This window comes from Malus domestica, chromosome 12 (genome assembly GCF_042453785.1).
Source record: "Malus domestica chromosome 12, GDT2T_hap1".
Taxonomy (NCBI): domain Eukaryota; kingdom Viridiplantae; phylum Streptophyta; class Magnoliopsida; order Rosales; family Rosaceae; genus Malus; species Malus domestica.
The window spans coordinates 28840931-28863668 of NC_091672.1; the positions used below are offsets into that span (position 1 = coordinate 28840931).

A 22738-nucleotide genomic window follows, 5' to 3' on the forward strand; every position below is an offset into this window, starting at 1 on the left:
CGCCACCTCTGTATGTCCAGCAAAAGAAACTTTTGAAAAACTTTTAAAATCTTCAGTGTTCATTGCGTGCAGGATCATGAGCTGGCTAGGGTTTCTGCAACTGAACATTCATGAGTCAACAACTAACTGTTTGCTAGCAAGGAAAAAACTTACATAGTCCCAAGTGTATACTCTCTTGTAACTGTACAAAATCACGTGATCTGGTCATGTGATGTATGAGTGATGTGGAGAAGAGGGGTTGGTGATCACTTGATGAGTATTATAAACGAAAAGTATATACAAATTTTTCTCCTACAAGAGTGGCGCTAAATTAGTGAGAGCATGCAATCCTCTCCCTCGTATATGGGGCTTGATGGATACTATATGACTGGAGGGTTAGTGCAAGTTATCTGCTCATAAGCAGTTTTCCTAGATTTTTTTGTTTTTTTAAATCATGTTGAAGATTTTATTAAACTTCGAATTGGTATGTAGTTTTCCAAAGAACTTTTAACATTTGTCGTCAAAGTAGACAGAAGCACTTATCGTTGCCGAAAACTGCTTACCTTTCTAGAAACAATCACAAATAAGTCGTTAACCTTAATTACACTATGATTTTACATGTCTGCCTCTATGCAAATGGTGTTGGCAACAGCTGCAAAACCACCACTAGCAATACCAGCAACTTCAACAAGAACAGAAATTAAACACAACGACAACAACAAACATGTAATTTATCACACCTGCATACCACTAGACCCAATTAACTTGGTGAGTGCAAAAGTTATAGTCATTGCCATCCATCCTCCAACAAGTACTCTTGCACAAGACTTCACCACCGATGACCCCCCCAGCCTCGCTGCTACCCCTCCAAACACAACCAGCGCAACGCTCACCAAAGCCGCCACTACGGCCAGCCTCACCTTATGCTCACTTATAAATGCAGCTCCCAACAGAGGCACCACCGCGCCAATCGAAAACGCAATGGCTGACGCCAAGGCGGCTTGCGCAGGATTCGGCAGCATCTTCTTCTTTGCCTCCTCTACATTTTCTGTCCTACCATTTGTTTTCATCTCTCTCTTCATTTGAGATATCTCTATGTCGTACTGAGTGTACACAGAGACAAACTCTCCTATTGCCATACTACACGCCCCGGCCACGAGACCTGCAAACCCGGCTATTAGCATGGTCTTCACATCTTGTTTCACAGCTCCCACGCCCATCATGAGCGATGCAACAGAAACCAGCCCGTCATTGGCTCCCAACATGGTGGCGCGAAGCCACTGTGTCCTCTGGGAGTAATCGAAGGTGTCATCTTCGTCACCTCCGGGAATTGGAGATTGTCTTGGTTGATCAGTCATATTTCCATGAACTGGAATTTCTATGTGGTTAGGTAAAGTTTGGTCACGTTGGGAAGCCATGTATGAAGCTTTCAAGTGTGATTTGGTATGAAAAGGAAGGAAGAGAGATTAGGATATTGATTGCTTGTGGAGGACACACGCCCTCATTAGGGTATTTATAGAGAGCTAGGGTTTTATGATTTTTATCTATTCTGGTTAGTGCACATGTTGATGGACCATTGGAACTTAGTGGTGATAAGGAGGGGGACGCTACAAGTGGAAGGCATTCTCCATAAGAGTTACTTAATCAAAAAGTAGAAGTGGTCCTATAAGTAGAATGTACTTTTGGCTGCCCTGTTTTCTGTATCTTTACTAGTAAATGGGAGTGAACCGGCTAAATTTTCTCTTGTAAGTTACTTTGACGCATGATATCTCTTACTTTGCCATTCCTGCTATATTAATGTTATTAACCTTTTGGCAGGATCTGGTCTTTTCGATCCATGATATGGGTTTCTGTGTTACTAATTGGACATGATAGTTTTTACCTAAATTTTTTTTAAGTATTTTCGGCCAGAACAAGCCATCTGCAATTTAACTCAACATAAAAGCCCCACATCTTATACAGAGCACACTGGTGTGAGAGTTCCTTCTGGCAGGATCTGCTCTTTTTCGATACATGATTGGGAGAGTTCCATTCTTGATGAGTTGAATAACCGCTTGACTGTTTTGTTCTCTGGATCTCCGTATCACATTGCACTTGGTTGGAATTGCCTTGTTTTTCTGTTCCTGCCCGTGGTTTGTTTGCTGAGACGAGGTATGCTTCTTTCTTTTGTTCACTTGTAGCTTTGAAGTAGGTTTTATTTTTGGAGAATCTAGTTTTTGGCTATATGATTTCCTGTTCAAAGATGCTCTGTTTCTTTTCTGGTTAACTTTGAACCCATTATTGTTCCATTTCCGCCATGGAATGCTGTCTGCATAATTATGATTATTACTTTTCATGAAGTTTATGGCTTTTTTTATCGATTTTGTTTACTTTCGTGTTCGAGTTTTGTATGTAGGCAGTCCATAATTGATTGAGAATGAGATGGTGCTTTCGGATTTTGTTAGTGTCCTGTTTCGAAATAGTGGAATATGACTACTCGTTCTCTTGCAGGAGAAAGACTTGCATGTCTCGAGGTCTCGTTGGTGAGGTGTGTGCCCCATTGTTCCTTTACCACACATCCTGGTGTTGGGCATGCTGTAAGAACAAGTGATTTACAATCTGGTGTATGCAAGTTTCTCTTCTCTAGTAAAATTACTCTAATCACAAACCCGTAGTTAGTCATGTAGGTGAATCGTAAGAGCATATCTAACGGGAGCCTAAGGACAATCAAGTCACATCCAATTTAGTTACATCCATTGCCTCCACCCTAAACCCCACAAACTTCTCACCAGTAACTCTAGCAGCCTCCACTTTTCCACCTCTATAGCTGCCCCATATTAGCATCCATTCCCTAATGTCTCGTTTGGTAGGCTGAATGAGATTGAGTCTTAGGAATATGATTGGATTGATAGGGACATGTAAGACATTACTCGTAACTCATGCATCATAAAAGATTAGATAACATGCTTTATTGTGGATTCATAACCCATCATATCAGTTATGTCCTTTTTACATTTTTACATAGCAAATAAAAAACTAGACTCAAATCAATTTTAATTGGTCACAATCTATCCCAACCAGCCCATCAAACAGCAGTGCTTCTTCCTCTAACTCCTTGTAGGCTTTGGTCTTAGAACATGCCCCAATCTTGTCCCACACCCCTCCGAATGCGCAGGTGAAAAACGATGTCAGAACCACGTTAGAGAATCCAATCTCAGTGGGTTAGGAAACTTTCACTCTCTGTTACATCTTATCTGCCACATGCAACATTGATTTGAACCATTGGATTAGAATATAATTGATAAGCAACATGCAACACCAACTGGTTTCGGTTGAATGCTTATATGTAGATAGGTTTCAACTTTCTTTCCATGAAAGCATGCGGAGTTCTATTAGCTCCTATAATATACATATTTGCGGTATTTTGCCGCTCAGCTGCTGGTTGCGCATGCGTAATACCTATACATCAACCGATCAATAGGAGTACTTTCATGGTTTTGTCAAAACAGAATTCGGTGGGCTGGAGGGATAAATAGAAAGTTGTTTGCGCCAAGCAACATGCGTAATGCTTATCCATCAATCGGTCAATAGGAGTACTATCATGAGTTTGTCAAAATAGGATTCGGTGGACCGAAGACATAAATAGAAAGTGTTTTTGCGCATTGCAGTATGCTTAATGCTTATACACCAACCGATCAATATGAGCACTATCACAATTTTGTCAAAACAAAAGTCAGAGGGTTGGAGACATAAATAGAAAGTTGTTTGCGCCAAGCAGCATGTGTAATGCTTATTCATCAACGATCAATAAGAGAATTGTCACGAGTTTGTCAATAGGATCCAGTCAACTGAAGACAAATAGATAATTGTTTGCGCCTAGTAACATGCATAATGCTTATCGCCAATAAGAGTACATGAGTTCCATCAACCGATCAATATGGCCTCGTTTGTTCGACTTGAATGTTAATATGGGAATAGTAACTGAATTCAATTCCTTAATTATTCTTGAATGTATTGGTTGTGTTATTTCCATTTCAAATGTTCGGTTAAATTAAGGAATCATGATAAGGAAATCCTCCAATCATTCTGCACCGTCTCTGGAACCCCAACAGCAAATGGAAACTTATTTACAACCAAGGACAATTTTGTCACAACCAATGCCTCCACCCTAAACCCTACAAACTTCTCACCGATAACCCAGCAGCCTCCACTTCTTCCACCTCCAGTTGCCCCATCTCAGCATACATTCCTCAAGTTGCTTCTCCCTCTTCCTCCTTGTGGGGTTTGGTCTTAGAACATGTCCCAATCTTGTCCCACAACCCCCTCGGAATGCGCAGGCGAAAACGATGTCAGGACCACATCATAGAATCAATCTCAGTGGGTTAACAAACTTGGCATCTTCTTTTGCATCTTATTATCTTATATGCCACATGCAACATAAATTTGAGCCATTGGATTATTATATAATTGACATGCCACATGTAACATCAATTGATTTAGGTTGAATGCTTATACGAGGATAGGTTTCAACTTTAATTCCATGAAAGCATGACGAGTTTTATTAGCAACCAGAAAATATATATTTCCAGGATTTTGCCGCTCAGCTGTTGACCGTGCATGCATAATGCTTATCTATCAATCTTTTTTCTTTTCTTTTTTTAACAAAAAAATAAAAACTATCAATCAATTATACTATCATGAGTTTGTCAAAACATGATTCAGTGGACTGAAAACATAAATAGAAAGTTGTTTAAGCCCAACAACATTCATAATGTTTATCTGTTAACCGATCAATATGAGTACCCTCATGAGTTTGTCAAAACAAAATCTAGTGGACTAGAGACATAAAGAAAGTTGTTTGCGTCTAGTAGGATGCATAATGCTTGTCCATAAACTAATCAATAAGAGTACTATCATGAGTTTGTCAAAACAAAATTCAGTGGACTGGATAAAAAGTTATTTGTTACCTACCAGCATGCGTAATGCTTATCCACCAACCGATCAATATACACATTATCTTGAGAAGTGTTAGGTTTTACTGCTTTTGCATTCCCACACTGTTCTGTAATACGAATAGCATCTGAAAAGTGCATGAGGGGTTTCGAAAGTGCAAATATTGCACGTACGTACGCCACCTCTGTATGTCTGTTGGAAGCTAACCAGCTCCTGGAGTCGGGGAGTCGAAGGCAGCAAGATACTCCCGAGCAAAAGGATGTCATCTGCATCGAAGAAGAAGAAAGAAAATGAAGGGTTCTAGTCTCCAACGGCTAGTTTTGTTTTTAAATGTTTGTGTAAGTGTGTGAGTGACAAGTGTACACTCCAGATTAAATCATTTAACCCCAAAATGAAGGGTTAGGATGTAATCTGGAGTAGTAAGGCTTAATGGTTGTTAAAGCCTCTTGTCAATCACCTTTTGTAGAAGTATGGGTGATGGAAATGCACCATACTCTTGTGTAAAAATCACTCTACTTATTCAATTAAGTCTGCTGCATTATTTGCATAGCAGAAACCAATCTCCAAGTTGCTTCTTTTTCAATTTCTCTACTATCCTACCCAAGAAACCGATTCAAACACTCAATCAAAAACACAAAATAAACAAACTTTATCATGGCCTCAGAGCTTTGTTATTGATCTTACAACTTTCGGGGCGTAATCTGTGCAAGATAAGATCTTTGGGAGCACCAACGTAGTGTCTTCTATAACAATAATCAACAAACAATTCTGGAAATGAAAGGATCCAGCAGTAGCAGTGAGCTAAAAGCTCCAGTCTTTGATGGGGAGAATTATGATTTTTGGAGAATAAGAATGACAACCATTTTCAAATCCTATGATCTATGGGATATGGTTCAACATGGGTATGAACTACCTGAGATGGAGATCGATGCTCTAGAGGAGGATCTCACAGAAACACAACTCAAAACACTGAAGCAGAATCGGATGGAGGATGCTAGAGCACTTGGAATCATTCAAGGTGCTGTCTCAGACACCATTTTTCCGAGGATAGCAAATGAAGAGACTGCAAAGGGAGCTTGGGAAGTTTTACAGCAAGAATACAGAGGAGACACTAAAGTTAGAAAGGTAAAACTTCAGTCCCTTAGAAGAGATTTTGAGTATACAAGAATGAGGGAAAATGAGCTGTTAAAAGACTACTTCACTAGGCTGTTTGATGTTGTAAACAAGATGAAAACATATGGTGAGGAACTGCCTAATGAAAGAATTGTCCAAAAACTGTTGATTAGTTTGACTAAACCCTATGATTCAATAGTGAGTGTCATAGAAGAAACCAAAGACACTGAAACTCTCAGTGTACAAGAGGTGATGGCATCCTTAAGAGCTTTTGATCAAAGGCTCGAGAGGCATGCTGACTCTGCACCTGAGAAAGCCTTTCAAACACTCAATGTTGGATCTAGTAGTCAAGCCAGTGCAAGCAATCAGAAACCACAGTGGAAGGGCAAAAGCAAGAAATGGGAAGGAAAAGGGTATCACAACTCAAGACCTAACCAAGGCAGCAACACCAATGTAGGTCCAAGAACCAAGCAACAATGTAAGCACTGTGATAAATTCCACCTTGGAGAGTGTTGGTTCAAGGACAAGCCTAGATGCCACAAATGCAACAGGTTTGGGCACATTATGAAGGACTGCAGATCAAAGAATGTGCAACAAGTAAACTGTGCAAATCAAGTGGAAGAAGAAGCAAATGTGTTCTGTGCTTTCAATGCAAAAATGGAGAGAAACAATGAAGTGTGGTACATTGACAGTGGCTGCAGCAACCACATGACTGCACATGAGTCTTTACTTATTGACATCGACACAAACTTCACTGGAAAAGTGAAAATGGGTGATGGAAACATTGTCAAAGCCACTGGAAGAGGAACTCTGGTTATCAACACCAAGAAAGGAAGAAGATGTATAAGGGAGGTGATGCTAGTGCCTGGATTGGATGAGAATCTACTTAGTGTGGGTCAAATGATGGAGCATGGCTATTTCCTACTCTTTGGGGGAACTGTGGTTGAGATCTATGATGACAGATCCCTATCAAACTTGGTGACCAAAGTGGAAGTGAAAAACAGAAGCTTTCCACTTGTACTGAAGTACTTAGAAGAAGTGGCAAAGAAAGCAAGTGTGACAAGTTCTATGAAACTATGGCACAAGAGACTTGGTCATTTAAACATGACAAGCTTACAAAATCTGCAAAAGGATGAAATGGTGCAAGGTATACCAAAAATGGATCAATGCAATGAAATCTGTGAAGGGTGTGTGTTTGGCAAACATCACAGAGATTCATTTGAAGCTGGAAAGGCTTGGATGGCAACAAAGCCACTCGAATTGATTCACTCAGATGTGTGTGGACCAATGAGAACAACAACAATCAGTGGAAACAGGTATTTCCTAACCTTCATTGATGATTATTCACGGATGTGTTGGGTGTATTTCATGAGGTTCAAGTCTGAGGTATTCACAATATTCAAGAAGTTTAAGGCAATAGTGGAATTGCAAAGTGGATACCAAATCAAAAGACTAAGAAGTGATAGGGGTGGTGAGTACACCTCACATGAGTTCAATGTATTCTGTGAAGATGTAGGGTTGGAGAAGCAACTCACTGTGGCATATTCACCACAACAGAATGGGATTGCAGAAAGGAAGAATAGGACTATAGTCGAAATGGCTAAGTCTATGATGCATGAGAAGAACATGCCTTATAAATTTTGGGGTGAAGCTGTGAACACCTCAGTGTATCTATTGAATAGGTGTCCTACTAAGGCATTGGAGAAGAAGACTCCATTTGAAGTGTTCAGTGGAAGGAAGCCTTCTGTGAAGCATCTGAGAGTGTTTGGCTCAGTATGCTACAATCTCATCCCTCATCAACTAAGGCACAAGTTGGAGAAATCAAGTAACAAGGGTGTTTTTGTAGGCTATGGTACCAGTGAGAAAGGATACAGAGTTTATAATGTATTGACTCAAAAGATAATCCTATCAAGGGATGTTATCTTTGATGAAGACTCAATGTGGAACTGGGATACAATGGTAGAGGAAAAGGACAGTGTCTCTCTACAAATTGACCTAAACAAAAGGCAAACAAGGGAGCCTATAGAGACCTCAGTTCAAGAAGAAGTCACAGATAATGGTGACATACAAAGGACCCCACAGCAAGCTACTATGAGTCCACAATCAAGTCAATCACAGACAACAACTCCTAGTTCAACTCCAGTAAGATTGAGAAATCTGGATGAGATTTATGCTACATGTAATTACTGTGTAGTAGAACCAGAAACGTATGAAGAAGCTGAGAAAGACAAAGCTTGGAAGAAAGCAATGAAGGAAGAGCTTGAAATGATAGAAAAGAATGACACTTGGGAACTTGTAAATCGACCAAGTGAGAAGCCTGTGATTTGTGTAAAATGGGTGTACAAAGTGAAGCTAAATCTAGATGGTTCTGTGCAAAAGAACAAGGCCAGGTTAGTGGCCAAAGGTTACTCACAGAAACCTGGTGTAGACTTCAATGAAACCTTTGCTCCAGTAGCAAGGTTAGACACCATAAGGACCTTGATAGCACTAGCAGCCAAGAAGGGTTGGAAGCTGCATCAATTGGATGTTAAATCTGCATTTCTAAATGGAGTGCTAGAGGAGGAAGTGTTTGTGGAACAACCTCAAGGGTTCACAAATCAAGAGTTTCCAGAAAAAAGTGTACAAGTTAAGGAAGGCTCTTTATGGCCTAAAACAAGCTCCAAGAGCTTGGTACAGTGAGATTGATTCATATTTCATTGAGAAAGGATTTCAGAAAAGTCCTAGTGAAGCTACACTCTACACCAAGACAGAAAGCAACAACAAGACACTCATTGTCTCAATCTATGTGGATGATGTTGTCTACACTGGAAATGATGCTGCAATGATGGAAGAGTTCAAGGAAGAAATGATGAAGAGGTACGAGATGACTGACCTAGGCCTCTTGCATCATTTTCTTGGCATTGGGGTAATTCAAAAAGCAAGTAGCATCTTTATTCATCAAAAGAAGTATGCTGAAACTTTGCTTGAAAAGTTTGGTTTGAAGGGTTGCAAACCAGTTTCTACACCCTTAATTGCAAATGAGAAGCTCAAGAAGGAGGATGGAAGTGAACCTGCAGATGCTAGTCTCTATAAAAGCATTGTTGGCAGTCTATTGTATCTAACTGCAACAAGGCCGGATCTAATGTTCTCAGCAAGCCTACTTTCTAGGTTTATGCAGAATCCTAGCAAGATACATATGGGCACAGCTAAGAGAGTGCTAAGATATGTACAAGGAACTCTTGATTATGGGATCAAATATGAGATGGGAAAGTCATCTATTCTAATTAGATTCTGTGACAGTGACTGGGGTGGCAGTGAGGATGATAGTAGAAGCACATCGGGCTATGCTTTCACTTTCGGATCAGGGGTATTCTCATGGGCCTCTGTGAAGCAACAAAGTGTTGCACTGTCCACAGCCGAGGCAGAGTATGTGAGTGCATCAGAAGCTACATCTCAAGCTATTTGGCTAAGGTTCATACTTAAAGATTTTGGCGAATTGCAAGTTGAAGCCACACCACTTCTGTGTGACAACACCTCTGCAATTGCCATGACTAAAAACCCAGTGTTTCATCAGAGAACAAAACACATCAAGAGAAGATATCATTTCATCAGAGAAGCATTGCAAGACAACACAATCAAGCTAATCTATTGCAGCACAGAAGATCAGATCGCAGACATATTCACAAAAGCACTACCGAATGAGAGATTCAATTACCTGAGGGGTTTGCTCGGATTGACTCCCAGAAGCAGTTTAGAAGGGAGTGTTGGAAGCTAACCAGCTCCTGGAGTCGGGGAGTCGAAGGCAGCAAGATACTCCCGAGCAAAAGGATGTCATCTGCATCGAAGAAGAAGAAAGAAAATGAAGGGTTCTAGTCTCCAACGGCTAGTTTTGTTTTTAAATGTTTGTGTAAGTGTGTGAGTGACAAGTGTACACTCCAGATTAAATCATTTAACCCCAAAATGAAGGGTTAGGATGTAATCTGGAGTAGTAAGGCTTAATGGTTGTTAAAGCCTCTTGTCAATCACCTTTTGTAGAAGTATGGGTGATGGAAATGCACCATACTCTTGTGTAAAAATCACTCTACTTATTCAATTAAGTCTGCTGCATTATTTGCATAGCAGAAACCAATCTCCAAGTTGCTTCTTTTTCAATTTCTCTACTATCCTACCCAAGAAACCGATTCAAACACTCAATCAAAAACACAAAATAAACAAACTTTATCAACGTCCAGCAAACGGAACTTTTGAAAAACTTTTAAAATCTTCAGTGTTCATTGCGTGCACGATCATGAGATGGCTAGGTTTCTGCAAATGAACATTCATGAGTCAACAACTAACTGTTTGCTAGCAAGGAAAGAACTTACATAGCCCCAAGTGTATACTCTCTTGTAGCTGTACAAAATCACGTGATCTGGTCATGTGATTATATGTTATGTGGAGAAGAGGGGTTGGTGATCACTTGATGAGTATTATAAACAACAAGTGGATGCAAGTTTCTTTCCTACAAGAGTGGCGCTAAATTAGTGAGAGCATGCAAGCCTCTCCCTCATATAGGGCTTGATGGGTACTATATGACTGGAGGGTTAGTGTAAGTTTGTCTGCTCATAAGGGCTTTTCATAGAATTTTTTTTTTTTTTAAATCATGTTGAAGATTTTATTAACCTTCGAAGTGGTATGTAGTTTTCCCAAAAACTTTTGGTCTATTACCTCGAAGAACTTATAACATTTCTCGTCAAAGTAATGAGAAACACTTATCGTTGCCGAAAACTGCTTACCATTCTAGAAACAATCACAAATAAGTCTTTAACCACAACCAATAAATAGTTGCATAGCAACGTTATATGATAAACACAACTTAATTACACTATGATTTTACATGTCTGCCTCTATGCAAATGGTGTTGGCAACAGCTGCAAAACCACCACTAGCAATACCAGCAACGTCAACAAGAACAGAAATTAAACATAATGACAACAACAAACATGTAATTTATCACATCTGCAAACCACTAGACCCAATTAATTTGGTGAGTGCAAAAGTTATAGTCATAGCCATCCATCCTCCAACAAGTACTCTTGCACAAGATTTCACCACCGATGACCCCCCCAGCCTCGCTCCTACCCCTCCAAACACAACCAGCGCAACGCTCACCAAAGCCGCCACTACGGCCAGCCTCATCTTATGCTCACTTATAAATGAAGCTCCCAACAGAGGCACCACCGCGCCTATCGAAAACGCAATGGCTGACGCCAAGGCGGCATGCGCAGGATTCGGCAGCATCTTCTTCTTTGCCTCCTCTACATTTTCTGTCCTACCATTTTCTTTCATCTCTCTCTTCATTTGAGATATCTCTATGTCGTACTGAGTGTACACAGAGACAAACTCTCCTATTGCCATACTACACGCCCCGGCCACGAGTCCCGCAAAACCGGCTATCAGCATGGTCTTCACATCTTGTTTCACAGCACCCACGCCCATCATGAGCGATGCAACAGAAACCAGCCCATCATTGGCTCCCAACACAGCCGCGCGAAGCCACTGTGTCCTCTGGGAGTAATCAAAGGAATCATCTTCGTCGCCTTCTGGGATTGGAGATTGTCTTGGTTGATCAGTCACATTTCCATAAACTGCAATTTCTATGTGGTTAGTTGAAGTTTGGTCACGTTGGGAAGCCATGTCTGAAGTTTTGAAGTGTAGGATTTGGTATGAAAGGGAAAGAAGAGAGATTAGGATATTGATTGCTTGTGGAGGACACACGCCCTCATTAGGGTATTTATAGAGGTAGGGTTTTATGATTTTTATCTATTGTGGTTAGGGCACATGTTGATGGACCATTGGAACTTAGTGGTGATAAGGAGGGAGACACTACATGTGGAAGGCACTCTCCATAAGAGTTACTTAATCAAGATTAATGGCTGATCAAAATAGGCTTTGTATATTGGAGTCATTACCAACTGCAAATGACAGTCTTCAGAGACATAAAATGTCATTATCCACCGCAAATGACAGTCTTCAGAGACATAAAATGAAAAGTTTTTTGTCAAAGTATACTGATGCACCACTAATCAATATCGTTACAATACTCAACTTAAATAATTAAATTGCAATATGACTAATGTGGAGTTTTACCATAAAAAATCTCAACATAATTAGTAATAGAACCATTTAGTATAAAAGAGTGATTAAACTTCATAAGGTTTTCGATGTGAGACATACTTCAACACATATGTCAAGTTTTGATTTGTCTAAGAGAATGAATAATCTCTTATGTGTAAATAGCGTAAGTTTTTTTTATTAAATATGTCGTTTTTTTAAGTTTTGGGCTCATTACTTCTATCTTGAGTGCATCTTAACTAGAGATTTTAGTATGTCAAGAACATGGTCTGATATACTCAGTGTAATAATACAATTGGTTATAAACTTAAAAAAAAAAACAATTTAACCGATTATATTATTACATTTGTTGTACTGAGCTATTCCCAGCACACTAAATTTTTTTTCCTTGTTAACCGTGGTGGCGTTTGTGTGCGTGCAACTTCTTATTCAAATCCACATGGTGTATGTAGTGGGGAAGTGCTACCATTGTTCAAATACCTAATAAGTGTTAATTATGTGAAGTGCGCATTCCACACAAATGCCACCAGCAAATTACCAATAAAACAATACAGATTGACCGAAAGCAAAATCTATCTTTTGGAGATTTTGGTAGGAAATATCATTAAACAATTGAGTGGAGGGTGCATTCCACACGAAAGCTTGTGGGTATTGATTATTCCGGATTTCATTGTTCGGAGTTCAATGATCAGGTAATTCGGAGCATTCAATTTGAATCTGATAGTTCTCATTAACTTATTCTGCTGATTCATCTTACACAAATTAAAGGCTCCAATTCTCTTTCATACAAACCAAAGTCCGAATTTTCTGATATTTAGGCACACTAGGATCCGTAGAGAATCCAAATTCCAAAAAAAAGGGTACATTCTTGTAAAATTTGTCCAACTTGTAAAAGTAGCTTTACTCCTTTAAACCTTTCCACTAAAAAGCAATTACACCAGTAATGTTTAACGTTGTTTAGTTTTCAATTAACCCACTAATTAAGGATATGACTCGGCCGTAAGCAATGATAATTTCATAAGCCATATCGGCAAGAAGAATTTAGTTTTCTCGTTATACACTCATCTCTTTGTTCACGTCTCTCGGTTCTCCTTTAATTTATTAATTCAACAACTAGAAAAAAGGACACAGCAAAAATTTCTAGATTTGGAGTTCGAGCTCCAATTTGTGTCCATAAAATATTTTTAGAAAGAGAATGACGCCGCGGTTCAAACTCACTGTTATGCTGAGACATAAGATGGATTTGAGCCATCCGAGACTGTTTAGGCTTCCAAAACTGCGTTTTAATTTTTGTAATAAAAATCCTACTTTTTGTTTGTCATCCGATTAATGTCATTTACTTTCATTTTTCTTAAGGCTTTTGAGTTGTCCTAAGGTGTTTTAAACAGCTTATTTAAGTCGTGCCTGTTTCCCATTGTAATCATCAACTCCTCAATTAATCAAATTATTTGGGATTTCTATTAAACTGGTAGATTCCAGAAAACTCTAGTTCTTCAAAATTTACGTTTGTAGTCCTTTTGCTTCGTGCTGCGTCAAAAAGAAAAAGAGGTGCAAGAGGAAAGATTGTTAGGATGCACTCGTAAAGAGAACTGATTTATGTTGAAGATCGTTTTCTTTCGGGATATCGAGCATACTGTTATATAGGGTAATTAAGATTAACATAGATTCAGCGTTTGATTCCCTCCAATTTAACGAAAAATGACATTTTTGGCCGCTCGAAAGAAAATTATGATGCCTATAAGAAAAGAATTGGTACTTTTATTCATATATATCTGTGAGAGAAGCTCAATCCAATTTCAACAGTGCACAGTGGCGTCCATGAAATTCACTCCTCCACTGCTTGTTAGCGACAACCTGCCATTCACGAAGCTGTGTCTTTTTGCGAAGACTAACAGAGAAATGAAAGTAGTAAGTATGCATTTCAGATCGAAAACCTGTCCCAAGACATGGTTTTCTTAATCGTATATATGGAAGGTGAACGCTCACCCTCCAAAGTTATCAAGTTTCCTGATAGGTTGGTATGGGCACTCCGGACGCTGCAGTCAGTTCCTTGTAAGCAATCTGCAATCTTCGAGTCACAGGTCCCACTTTTCCATCGCCAACTTCACGACCATCAATCTTTACAACCTGGTGAATAAAATCCAATCAGCTATTGCTTCTTGTGAAGAGGAAACCATTACAGCGTCGATAAATGGAAGCATGAACAGTTGAATATGTAGTATGCAACCAAGATTGAAATATCTATAAAGTACTCACCGGACTGAGTTCTCCCATTGTTCCTGTCGTCCATACCTGCAGGTCGTCCATACCTGCAGGTCGTCCATGATAATTACGTAATTCAGAACAGAACGAAGGATATGTTCAAAACAAACAGGTGGGATTAACACTTCCGTTAATTACTATTGTGTAACAAACTATGTGAATTTATGTAAGGAATGTTAGAGTGTGATTATGATTCACACGGTTTAGATATTTCAGATTAGTATAAAGTGATAAGGTCTCAGTTTGTTTATAAGAGTAATCCAGTTTTGGTTTGGATTAGAACTCTATTTGGGATTTGAGTTTAGTACTCCTGATTGTACAAGGATTTAGTTTCATATTCCTTGTAGGATTGTTATAGGTGATCCGGAACTTGTAGTATAAAACCACAATCCCCTGCTCTCGCAAAGATACACTCTGAATTTCGTTCCAGTTGCCTATAATCTGGAGAGTATCGAGCTTTGCAGAGAGGAGAAGGTTTTGTGCAGATTTCCATATCTTCTTCGTCTGTGAACATGTCTGCAGGTATGCACTGATGCAATTATTTTTGTTCTTACATTCATATTGCGTACATGATCAAAGGGTTGTGATTTAATTGTTTAATCCTTGTGTTCTTGGCTGTTGAGTTGATCGATAAGTTTCTATCTCTTCTCACATGAGGTATCAGAGCCAATGGATTCTTCATTTAAATTCAATCTTGAAATCGTTTTAATCTGCAAAACAAAACTGACCTATGGCAACCAGTCTGTTTAAATTCGAAATTGCAAGAAACGACGTCGTTTAATTTATTAATCTTCTTTAATATTATGACTGTTGGACTGGGTTTTTGACTGCAATCGAAGAAAAAAAAAAAACCTCGATTTTCATTCTGTGTGAGAAAGATCCGTAATCTGATATGGCAATATCGTTTTTCTCAAACATCATAAAACAAATTTCTTGTATAACTATTGCTTCCGCTGCGTAGATTATGATATCTGCAAATTGAGGTAATTTTCTGTTTCTTCTCCATCCATATTGCGTTAAAATATAAAGAAGTATTATGGAATTTTTGCTATGTTTGCTTAAGATTGGTGTACAAAGATTATGCAATGCATTCAATTCCATGTCTATAGATTATTGACATACTGCTCTTTTGTTTTCTTGTCACAAATGAAATTCTGATCTGCGTGATGAGTGAGTTTATGCATACACAAATGGGTTGTTTCATCTATATATGTTTTTCATGCTCATGAGAAATCTATATATATGACTAAATTGATTCATTAACATTGTGTATTAAGTGAAAGTGGATTGAAATCAAGAACTTTTGGTTCTTTTATTGAGATTTCATTTTGTCCATGTCTGCAGTTTCGCTTAAAACACTCAACCTTGCAAGTGTTCCGATTCTCACGGGGGGAAGTAACTACAAGAAGTGGAGGCGAGAAATCGGTCTGCTACTGACTCTTAATGAATTTGATATTGCATTAGACACTCCTAAGCCGCCATTATTGTCAGATAAAAGCTCTGCCAAATGGGATTTTTAAAGCACATGTTACTCATATGGGAGTTATAGATGCTTTAGATAAGTGAGAGTGATTGAAGTTATTTTATGTAGCTTTTGGAAGACAGTTATAGGATGCTTTTCCAAAGGATGAGTGTCGTAGCAAAGTTTTCTGGAGCTAGGTATTGTAATTTATTTAGTTACAACTTTCTTTGTGATTTAGCAGTTAGTTGAGGTTTCTTTTAGTTCAACCTTTTCAGACAAATCTGTGATTGGTTGTTCACAGGAAACATTTTTGATAGTTCAATAAAATCTTTGAGTCAAAATTTCGTTTTGATAAAGATAGTTTGAGAGTTGAACTTGGTTATTCTTATTGATGAATAGCTCAAGAACTTTTGTTGTATTTCTGGACAACATCAGTGAGTAAGTTTTGGTTTACTCCTATTTTGGATCACTTTGCTGAGAGCATGAGTTAGACACTGTGATTTGTAAGTCAATTCTGCATATTGTATTGTAGAGAAGATTATAAGTTCATTGTCTTAGCGCATGTTTTCAGTTTTGTGTTTTTTTTTTTTTGGTTGAGAAACATTGTTATGAGATTTCTGCAATTACTGTTGTGTTAATTTGAAATGATTCTTTACTATGGTGAATCATACTCAAGTGGGAGAATGTTAGAGTGTGATTATGATTCACACGGTTTAGATATTTCAGATTAGTATAAAGTGATAAGGTCTCAGTTTGTTTATAAGAGTAATCCAGTTTTGGTTTGGATTAGAACTCTATTTGGGATTTGAGTTTAGTACTCCTGATTGTACAAGGATTTAGTTTCATATTCCTTGTAGGATTGTTATAGGTGATCCGGAACTTGTAGTATAAAACCACAAGCCCCTGCTCTCGCAAAGATACACTCTGAATTTCGTTCCAGTTGCCTATAATCTGGAGAGTATCGAGCTTTGCAAAGAGGAGAAGGTTTTGTGCAGATTTCCATATCTTCTTCATCTGTGAACATGTCTGCAGGTATGCACTGATGCAATTATTTCTGTTCTATCGGATCTCACTTTCAAGAACACAAGGATTAAACAATTAAATCACAACCCTTTGATCATGTACGCAATATGAATGTAAGAACAGAAATAATTGCATCAGTGCATACCTGTAGACATGTTCACAGACGAAGAAGATATGGAAATCTGCACAAAACCTTCTCCTCTCTGCAAAGCTCGATACTCTCCAGATTATAGGCAACTGGAACGAAATTCAGAGTGTATCTTTGCGGGAGCAGGGGCTTGTGGTTTTATACTACAAGTTCCGGATCACCTAGAACAATCCTACAAGGAATATGAAACTAAATCCTTGTACAATCAAGAGTACTAAACTCAAATCCCAAATAGAGTTCTAATCCAAACCAAAACTGGATTACTCTTATAAACAAACTGAGACCTTATCACTTTATACTAATCTGAAATATCTAAACCGTGTGAATCATAATCACACTCTAACAAGGAAACCTCGTCCGCAGTATGGAACTCTGATAGGCTGATCCTTCTCTCCTCTAAGACCAACTTCTCCTTCACTACAAGGTCCATCACCTGCAAAATTCAAAAAGATCGATCAGTGAGTCAGAGGAAAACCAAGTGTAAAATATTATTACCAAACAAAACGTTTGGGGCGTCTTTGTCAAGGATCGATGTACAAAGGTTAAAATCTCATTACCACCAAATTGAAGGAGAACAATATTTCAATTCATGGAGAACGATGGAAATTCCAATAATAAGAGGGAATCTACACAACTTACCGTTGCTCGAGTAATGCCAGGAAGGCAGCAATCAGCATGAGGAGTCAAAACACAGCCTTTCTTCACCAAAAACTGCATAATCAAACAGAGTTTGTTTACAGTGTGGATGTCACGTAATTGAGACGGAGTGGAAGGAAGTGATAGGACGTGATAATACAATAGCAGAAGTCACTATGACATTGCATTACTTAAGGAGAACAGGTCTATATTTTGTGCTCATTAAAATGTTACAAACTAGCGAGTTGATCCAGCCCTCTAACGTTCACTTGAGACTAGTTTACATGGACATGTTTCTGATGCTTTCATGAATGAAAGCATCGGAAATAACAATGGAAAACTACATCCTGAAAAATGGAACCTAGCCACCAAATTTTCATACAGCAACGAAACCTGAAGAGAAAAAGCATAGGCTTACAATGTTCGTAGCGTTTGTTTCAGACACATAGCCATCATTGTCAAGCATGATTGCATCATCAGCATTTGCGTTGTTGCCTTCTATCTGCAATATATTCAAGATGACTTGAACAAAGGTAGCTCAAAGTTCTGCAAGATCAAATACACCGCACATGACATGTTACCAGCTGATGACACAAACTGAACTTACCTTTGCAAGTATATTATTGAGTAGGTTATTGTGGTGAATCTTTGAATCCAAATTCTGGTAAAAGAAAAACGAAAAAAAAGTCGTAAATCTATAGTCAGGTGAGAAAATGCATAGGTAAGTGGAGGAAAAAAAAAAAGTTCTCTCTCTCTCTCAGTGGAAACCCTAGCAACCTCTAGTGTCGATAGGAGGAATATGGGGATATTTCTTTGCTCCAACCATTTTCTGTGATTTTAAAAGGCTAAACACTTGTAACTCGAGTGAAAGGAGAAGACCTAATGTTTGTCTTTCTCCCAAAGACCAGTTGTTTCTTCATTGTCTGTATTGCGTTGTGCTTAGGGTTGTTTGAGTTGGTTTTCTTAGCTCTTTTTTTGTGAAAGGCACAGTGATTTTGGTGAAAGATTTACGACTCTTTGGAAAAAAAAGTTTTCCAACTTATCTATAGTCACCAGGCATCAATCTTGTCGAAAATCTGATTTTCCTCCACTTACCTATCTAAATGCTCTTCAAGCTTAAATATCTTCCCATCCTAAACTCGAAGACCCTCCCAAACTGAATCACCGCCTTGGACAACCGAGTTGAACACAGAAACCTTGGACAGGATAGAAATAAATATCCATAACTATAGCATCGAAACAAAAGACTGGAGGGATGATCTGTCAACTGGAGAACATCAAGTGTCTCGTGTACAGGTATCTTTGCACTCTCGCGCGGTACAATCTGATCACCAACCCATGCAAGTAGCTTCTTATTTTCTGGAACTGGAAGATCGGGCTCAGGCAAAGGAGACTTCAGAAGGCTCGATGTCTGCCTCACATGGCGCCTAAGAAAGTTGTAGAAAGGTAGACTTTGCTCAAGTACGTCATACAGAGACATAGGGAATGGCTGAAAAAACACACATAGAGCATATTCTCAGACGTTGTGTCATGCTGTAACTTGAGTTGTCATTATCTATCAAAATGCAAAATTGTGGGAACAGGCAAGAAAAAGGTTAAATACACAATTATATAACTAAGAGAAAAAAGACATTTAACTATTTGCAGTCCGTCCAACGAGTACATGTAGTATAACCTAATTATCTATATTTCGGATGATCTTTGTGTCTATTGTTTCCTAGCATGCGATCAAAATCTAGCACTTAAACTAGAATTAAGTATGTTTCAAAGAGAACCACATTTTAATGACTACATCTTTGATTAAATATACAACTCGTAAGGTTTCAACATATGCAAATCTAAAGTAACGTAACGCAAAAACAGCATACCACAGGATATTTTGTTGGTGGTTGAAAGCCTGTTGATTTATGCGCAGTTTCGTACCACCATGGAGCCCAAACACCATCTATCGCTTTTGGACCAGCCTCCCATCTTAAAAGGAAGTTTCGTTGGAAACTTTTCATGAACAAAAAGGCTAAACTAAACTACAGTATCTACATTAATTCAAAAAGAACTAGACCAGAAGAGTATCAACTTAAATGGAATAGCGTCGGCATACTTGGGCATTGTGGGCTGAAAAGGAATATCCAAGTCTTCACAAAGACCGCTTAATGTAGCCTGCATCGTCAACGAGATAAAGGTGAAAAGAAAACAGAAGATTGAGAAAGTTTTATTTAAGCAATACATAGACAATATGCAATGCTTGGTCAATGCAGAGAAATCACTTATGATAAATTGTGGATAGATATTAAAAAAAAACTCTCTAATACCTCAGGATCTAGTTGAAGTTCTGCTGCATCAACGATGGGAGGGGGCTGCCCCAGTTGGGAGGGCTCACTATATATGGTGACCATTTCTGCCAAACCTAATTCAGCCAGGGACGGAGGAACAACCTTGTCAAAGGATGCCTGACAAACATCAAACAGTGACGTCAGTAAAACCACAGAAGAGATCAATCTGTGTTTACACAAAGACTCTTACCAAAATGTCAAGTGGATTCCGGATCAGAAGGAAGTGTTTTCCTTCCTTCATAAAATCACTAGGTAATTCAGGCACACGTTGCTTTGCGATATGCTGTGGATCATGAAAATACCAACACCAGTATTAAATTAACTAGAAAAAACACCGATACATAGAAAGCAAGTTTTGGGGTGGTCCAGTTAAGTTAACAAAAACACAGCCATTAGTCTGCTCAAATCAGAGAAAATATCGTTTATCACCTTACAGAGGCGATACTTCTTTCTTCCTGGACGGTAGATGATATCTCTTACAACTTTATTTCCATCAGGTTCCTGATACAAATGGCACAAAAACTCAAAGTGAAGAATCAGTAAAAAGAGGATCATATACGATGAAAACTTCTTCTGATGTCCACATTTCAACAAATTATAAATTAGAGCCATAACACAAAGTTTAGATTAAGAGGCACCGTGTCAAATTTTTACGGGAAATGAATATTTGGATGCAAACAACAAAATCCACAGGAAAAGACATCAGAAATCACGCTGTCGAATAACAGAAAATCACATCAATCTTATGTTTTGACAAGAACCAACGAAGTAACCTCTTCTTAAAATCCTCCAAATTCCATTTTAACCTCAAAGTAAGGAATCTAAAAATTAGAAAAAACGCTTTTAAGTTTTAACATAACATTGGCAAAAGGCAACCCTGCTCGCATAGATCTACTTTTCCTACACCAGCCACTGCCACTGATGCTAGCACGAACAACTGTAGAAAGCACGTGGCTTGTAGCTCAGTTGGTTAAGAGCATTCACCTATGCATTTGAGGTCCCATCTTCGCTATATAACCAATGGAAAAAAACTGACAAATTCACGAACTTTTATGATCAACCAAATCATTATTGAAACAAAAACCAATTGAGATCCTACCAAAGTAAAAAATATTTCCAAATAAAAGAGTAAAAAGTAAATAACTTGAGTAAAATTATTCTTACAACAGCAACTAAACTCATAATTAGGGATGAAACTTGTTTACTGACTTACCATTTTGGAAAGAACCTCCTCCCTGTAGGGCCTATCAGAACCTGTCACTTGCAGGAAAGTTGCATACAGTGGTTCATCAAGCACTTCTGTGTCATCCCTCTAAACACAAAACAATAAAAAAAATAAAAAAATAAAACAAAATTTATGTTTTCTTCTTCTGCATGAAAGACAGAATCTTTAACTTGCACTTTGTTTGGTATTGCTTCTTGCTTGGCTAAAAGCGTTTATGATAGTTAAAAAGTGCTTCTGGAAAAAGCAATACGAGCACAAGGAATACATGAGCAAAGGAATAGAAGCAGTCCCAAACGAGGCCTTTCAGAAGCCAAAAAATAATATTGAAGAGACTGGAGGGCACATGAGCAAAGGAGTACATGAGGCTGGTAGACAGTGATCTTGGAGTAGCCCATAAGTGAATCGCTTCCACTTCAGCTTCTGCTTGGTTCTTGAGCTCTTCCATGGTGGTTTGGTTTGGACTGAAATTAAAATTCCCAAACTTTTTGAGGGATCAACTGGGATTTTGAAGTTTTGAGAAATCTGAGCAAATTACTGCATGTAGAGGAAAGTAACTGATGATTATGCAATAAATACTATAAAGTGCATTTATTTTTTCTATTTACTATTTACTAATTGTATGTGAGATTTGAACTTATTTGGAATTGTTTTTGTGTTGCCGTTTTTAACAATTAAAAACGCTTTTGATTTTGTTGAACTGACAAGGTGAACATATTTTTTACCATAAAAGAATTCTTCGGAAGTTTTGATGATATATCACTAACAAATTAAAGTTTTGACATGTCAAAGATTACGTGGCACTCATTGTGAGTGTCACAAGTTGTACACATGACATATGACTCATAAAACGAGTCATGACACATGTCAATATTTGATGGAAGATAATTAAAAAAAATCTTTAATTAACCTTGATTTAAGTCAAACAAATCACGGGAGATAATCAACAAATAAAGTGGATGTCAAATAGGGAGATTGACCAAATAAGAATGACTAGATTAAGGATAAGTTGATTGATTGATTTGATTAAATCAAGATTATTTGATAAAATCAAATTGGATGCGATTTTTTTTATTTTTTTTTAAGAGAAATTGGACACGAATTAAGTTCAAATCACGTTTTGATTTTTTTGTTAATTAAATTTATTTGGTCAAATTGCTAAATTAATTGGTATGGGTCAAATTAATTGATTTGGTTCAAACCTCAATCAAGAAATGGAAAAGCCTATAAGTACGAGGCTCAAAAACAATGAAGAGCTCTTAAAAAAAATGGAACTTTAATGAAAAGTTTTCAGTACTGTTTACTTTAACAAAAAATCATAGTTTTGAAATCATTTTCATTAGTTTTCCTTAAAAAAAAAAATCCTCACATTCTTCAAACACTTAGGGGTGGTTTGGGAGTGAGGTGCTTAAAAAAAAGCTGTGAGGGTTTTAGGTGTTTGGTAAACTGAAAAAAAAAAGGCTTATTTTGGAAGCTGCTGTGAGAATAAGCTGAAATCAAAGGAAAAAGCTGAAGCTGCTATTTGCAGCTTTGGAAAA

The 22738-nt window shown here is 38.1% G+C and overlaps 2 protein-coding genes and 1 pseudogene across 2 annotated transcripts; all 3 read right to left on the reverse strand.

Annotated features, from left to right (window-relative positions):
- Positions 1–518: 518 nt before the first annotated feature.
- Positions 519–1722, reverse strand: LOC103430481 (vacuolar iron transporter homolog 4-like). Its single transcript, XM_008368625.4, has one exon. It carries the CDS (start codon positions 1395–1397, stop codon positions 714–716), a length of 684 nt encoding a protein of 227 aa, XP_008366847.1. The 5' UTR covers positions 1398–1722; the 3' UTR covers positions 519–713.
- A 9080-nt stretch (positions 1723–10802) lies between these two features.
- LOC103430483 (vacuolar iron transporter homolog 4-like) lies at positions 10803–11729 on the reverse strand. The gene has a single exon (XM_008368627.4). It carries the CDS (start codon positions 11677–11679, stop codon positions 10996–10998), a length of 684 nt encoding a protein of 227 aa, XP_008366849.2. The 5' UTR covers positions 11680–11729; the 3' UTR covers positions 10803–10995.
- A 1951-nt stretch (positions 11730–13680) lies between these two features.
- On the reverse strand, positions 13681–21648 carry LOC103414119 (branched-chain-amino-acid aminotransferase-like protein 1; annotated as a pseudogene).
- Positions 21649–22738: the final 1090 nt, after the last annotated feature.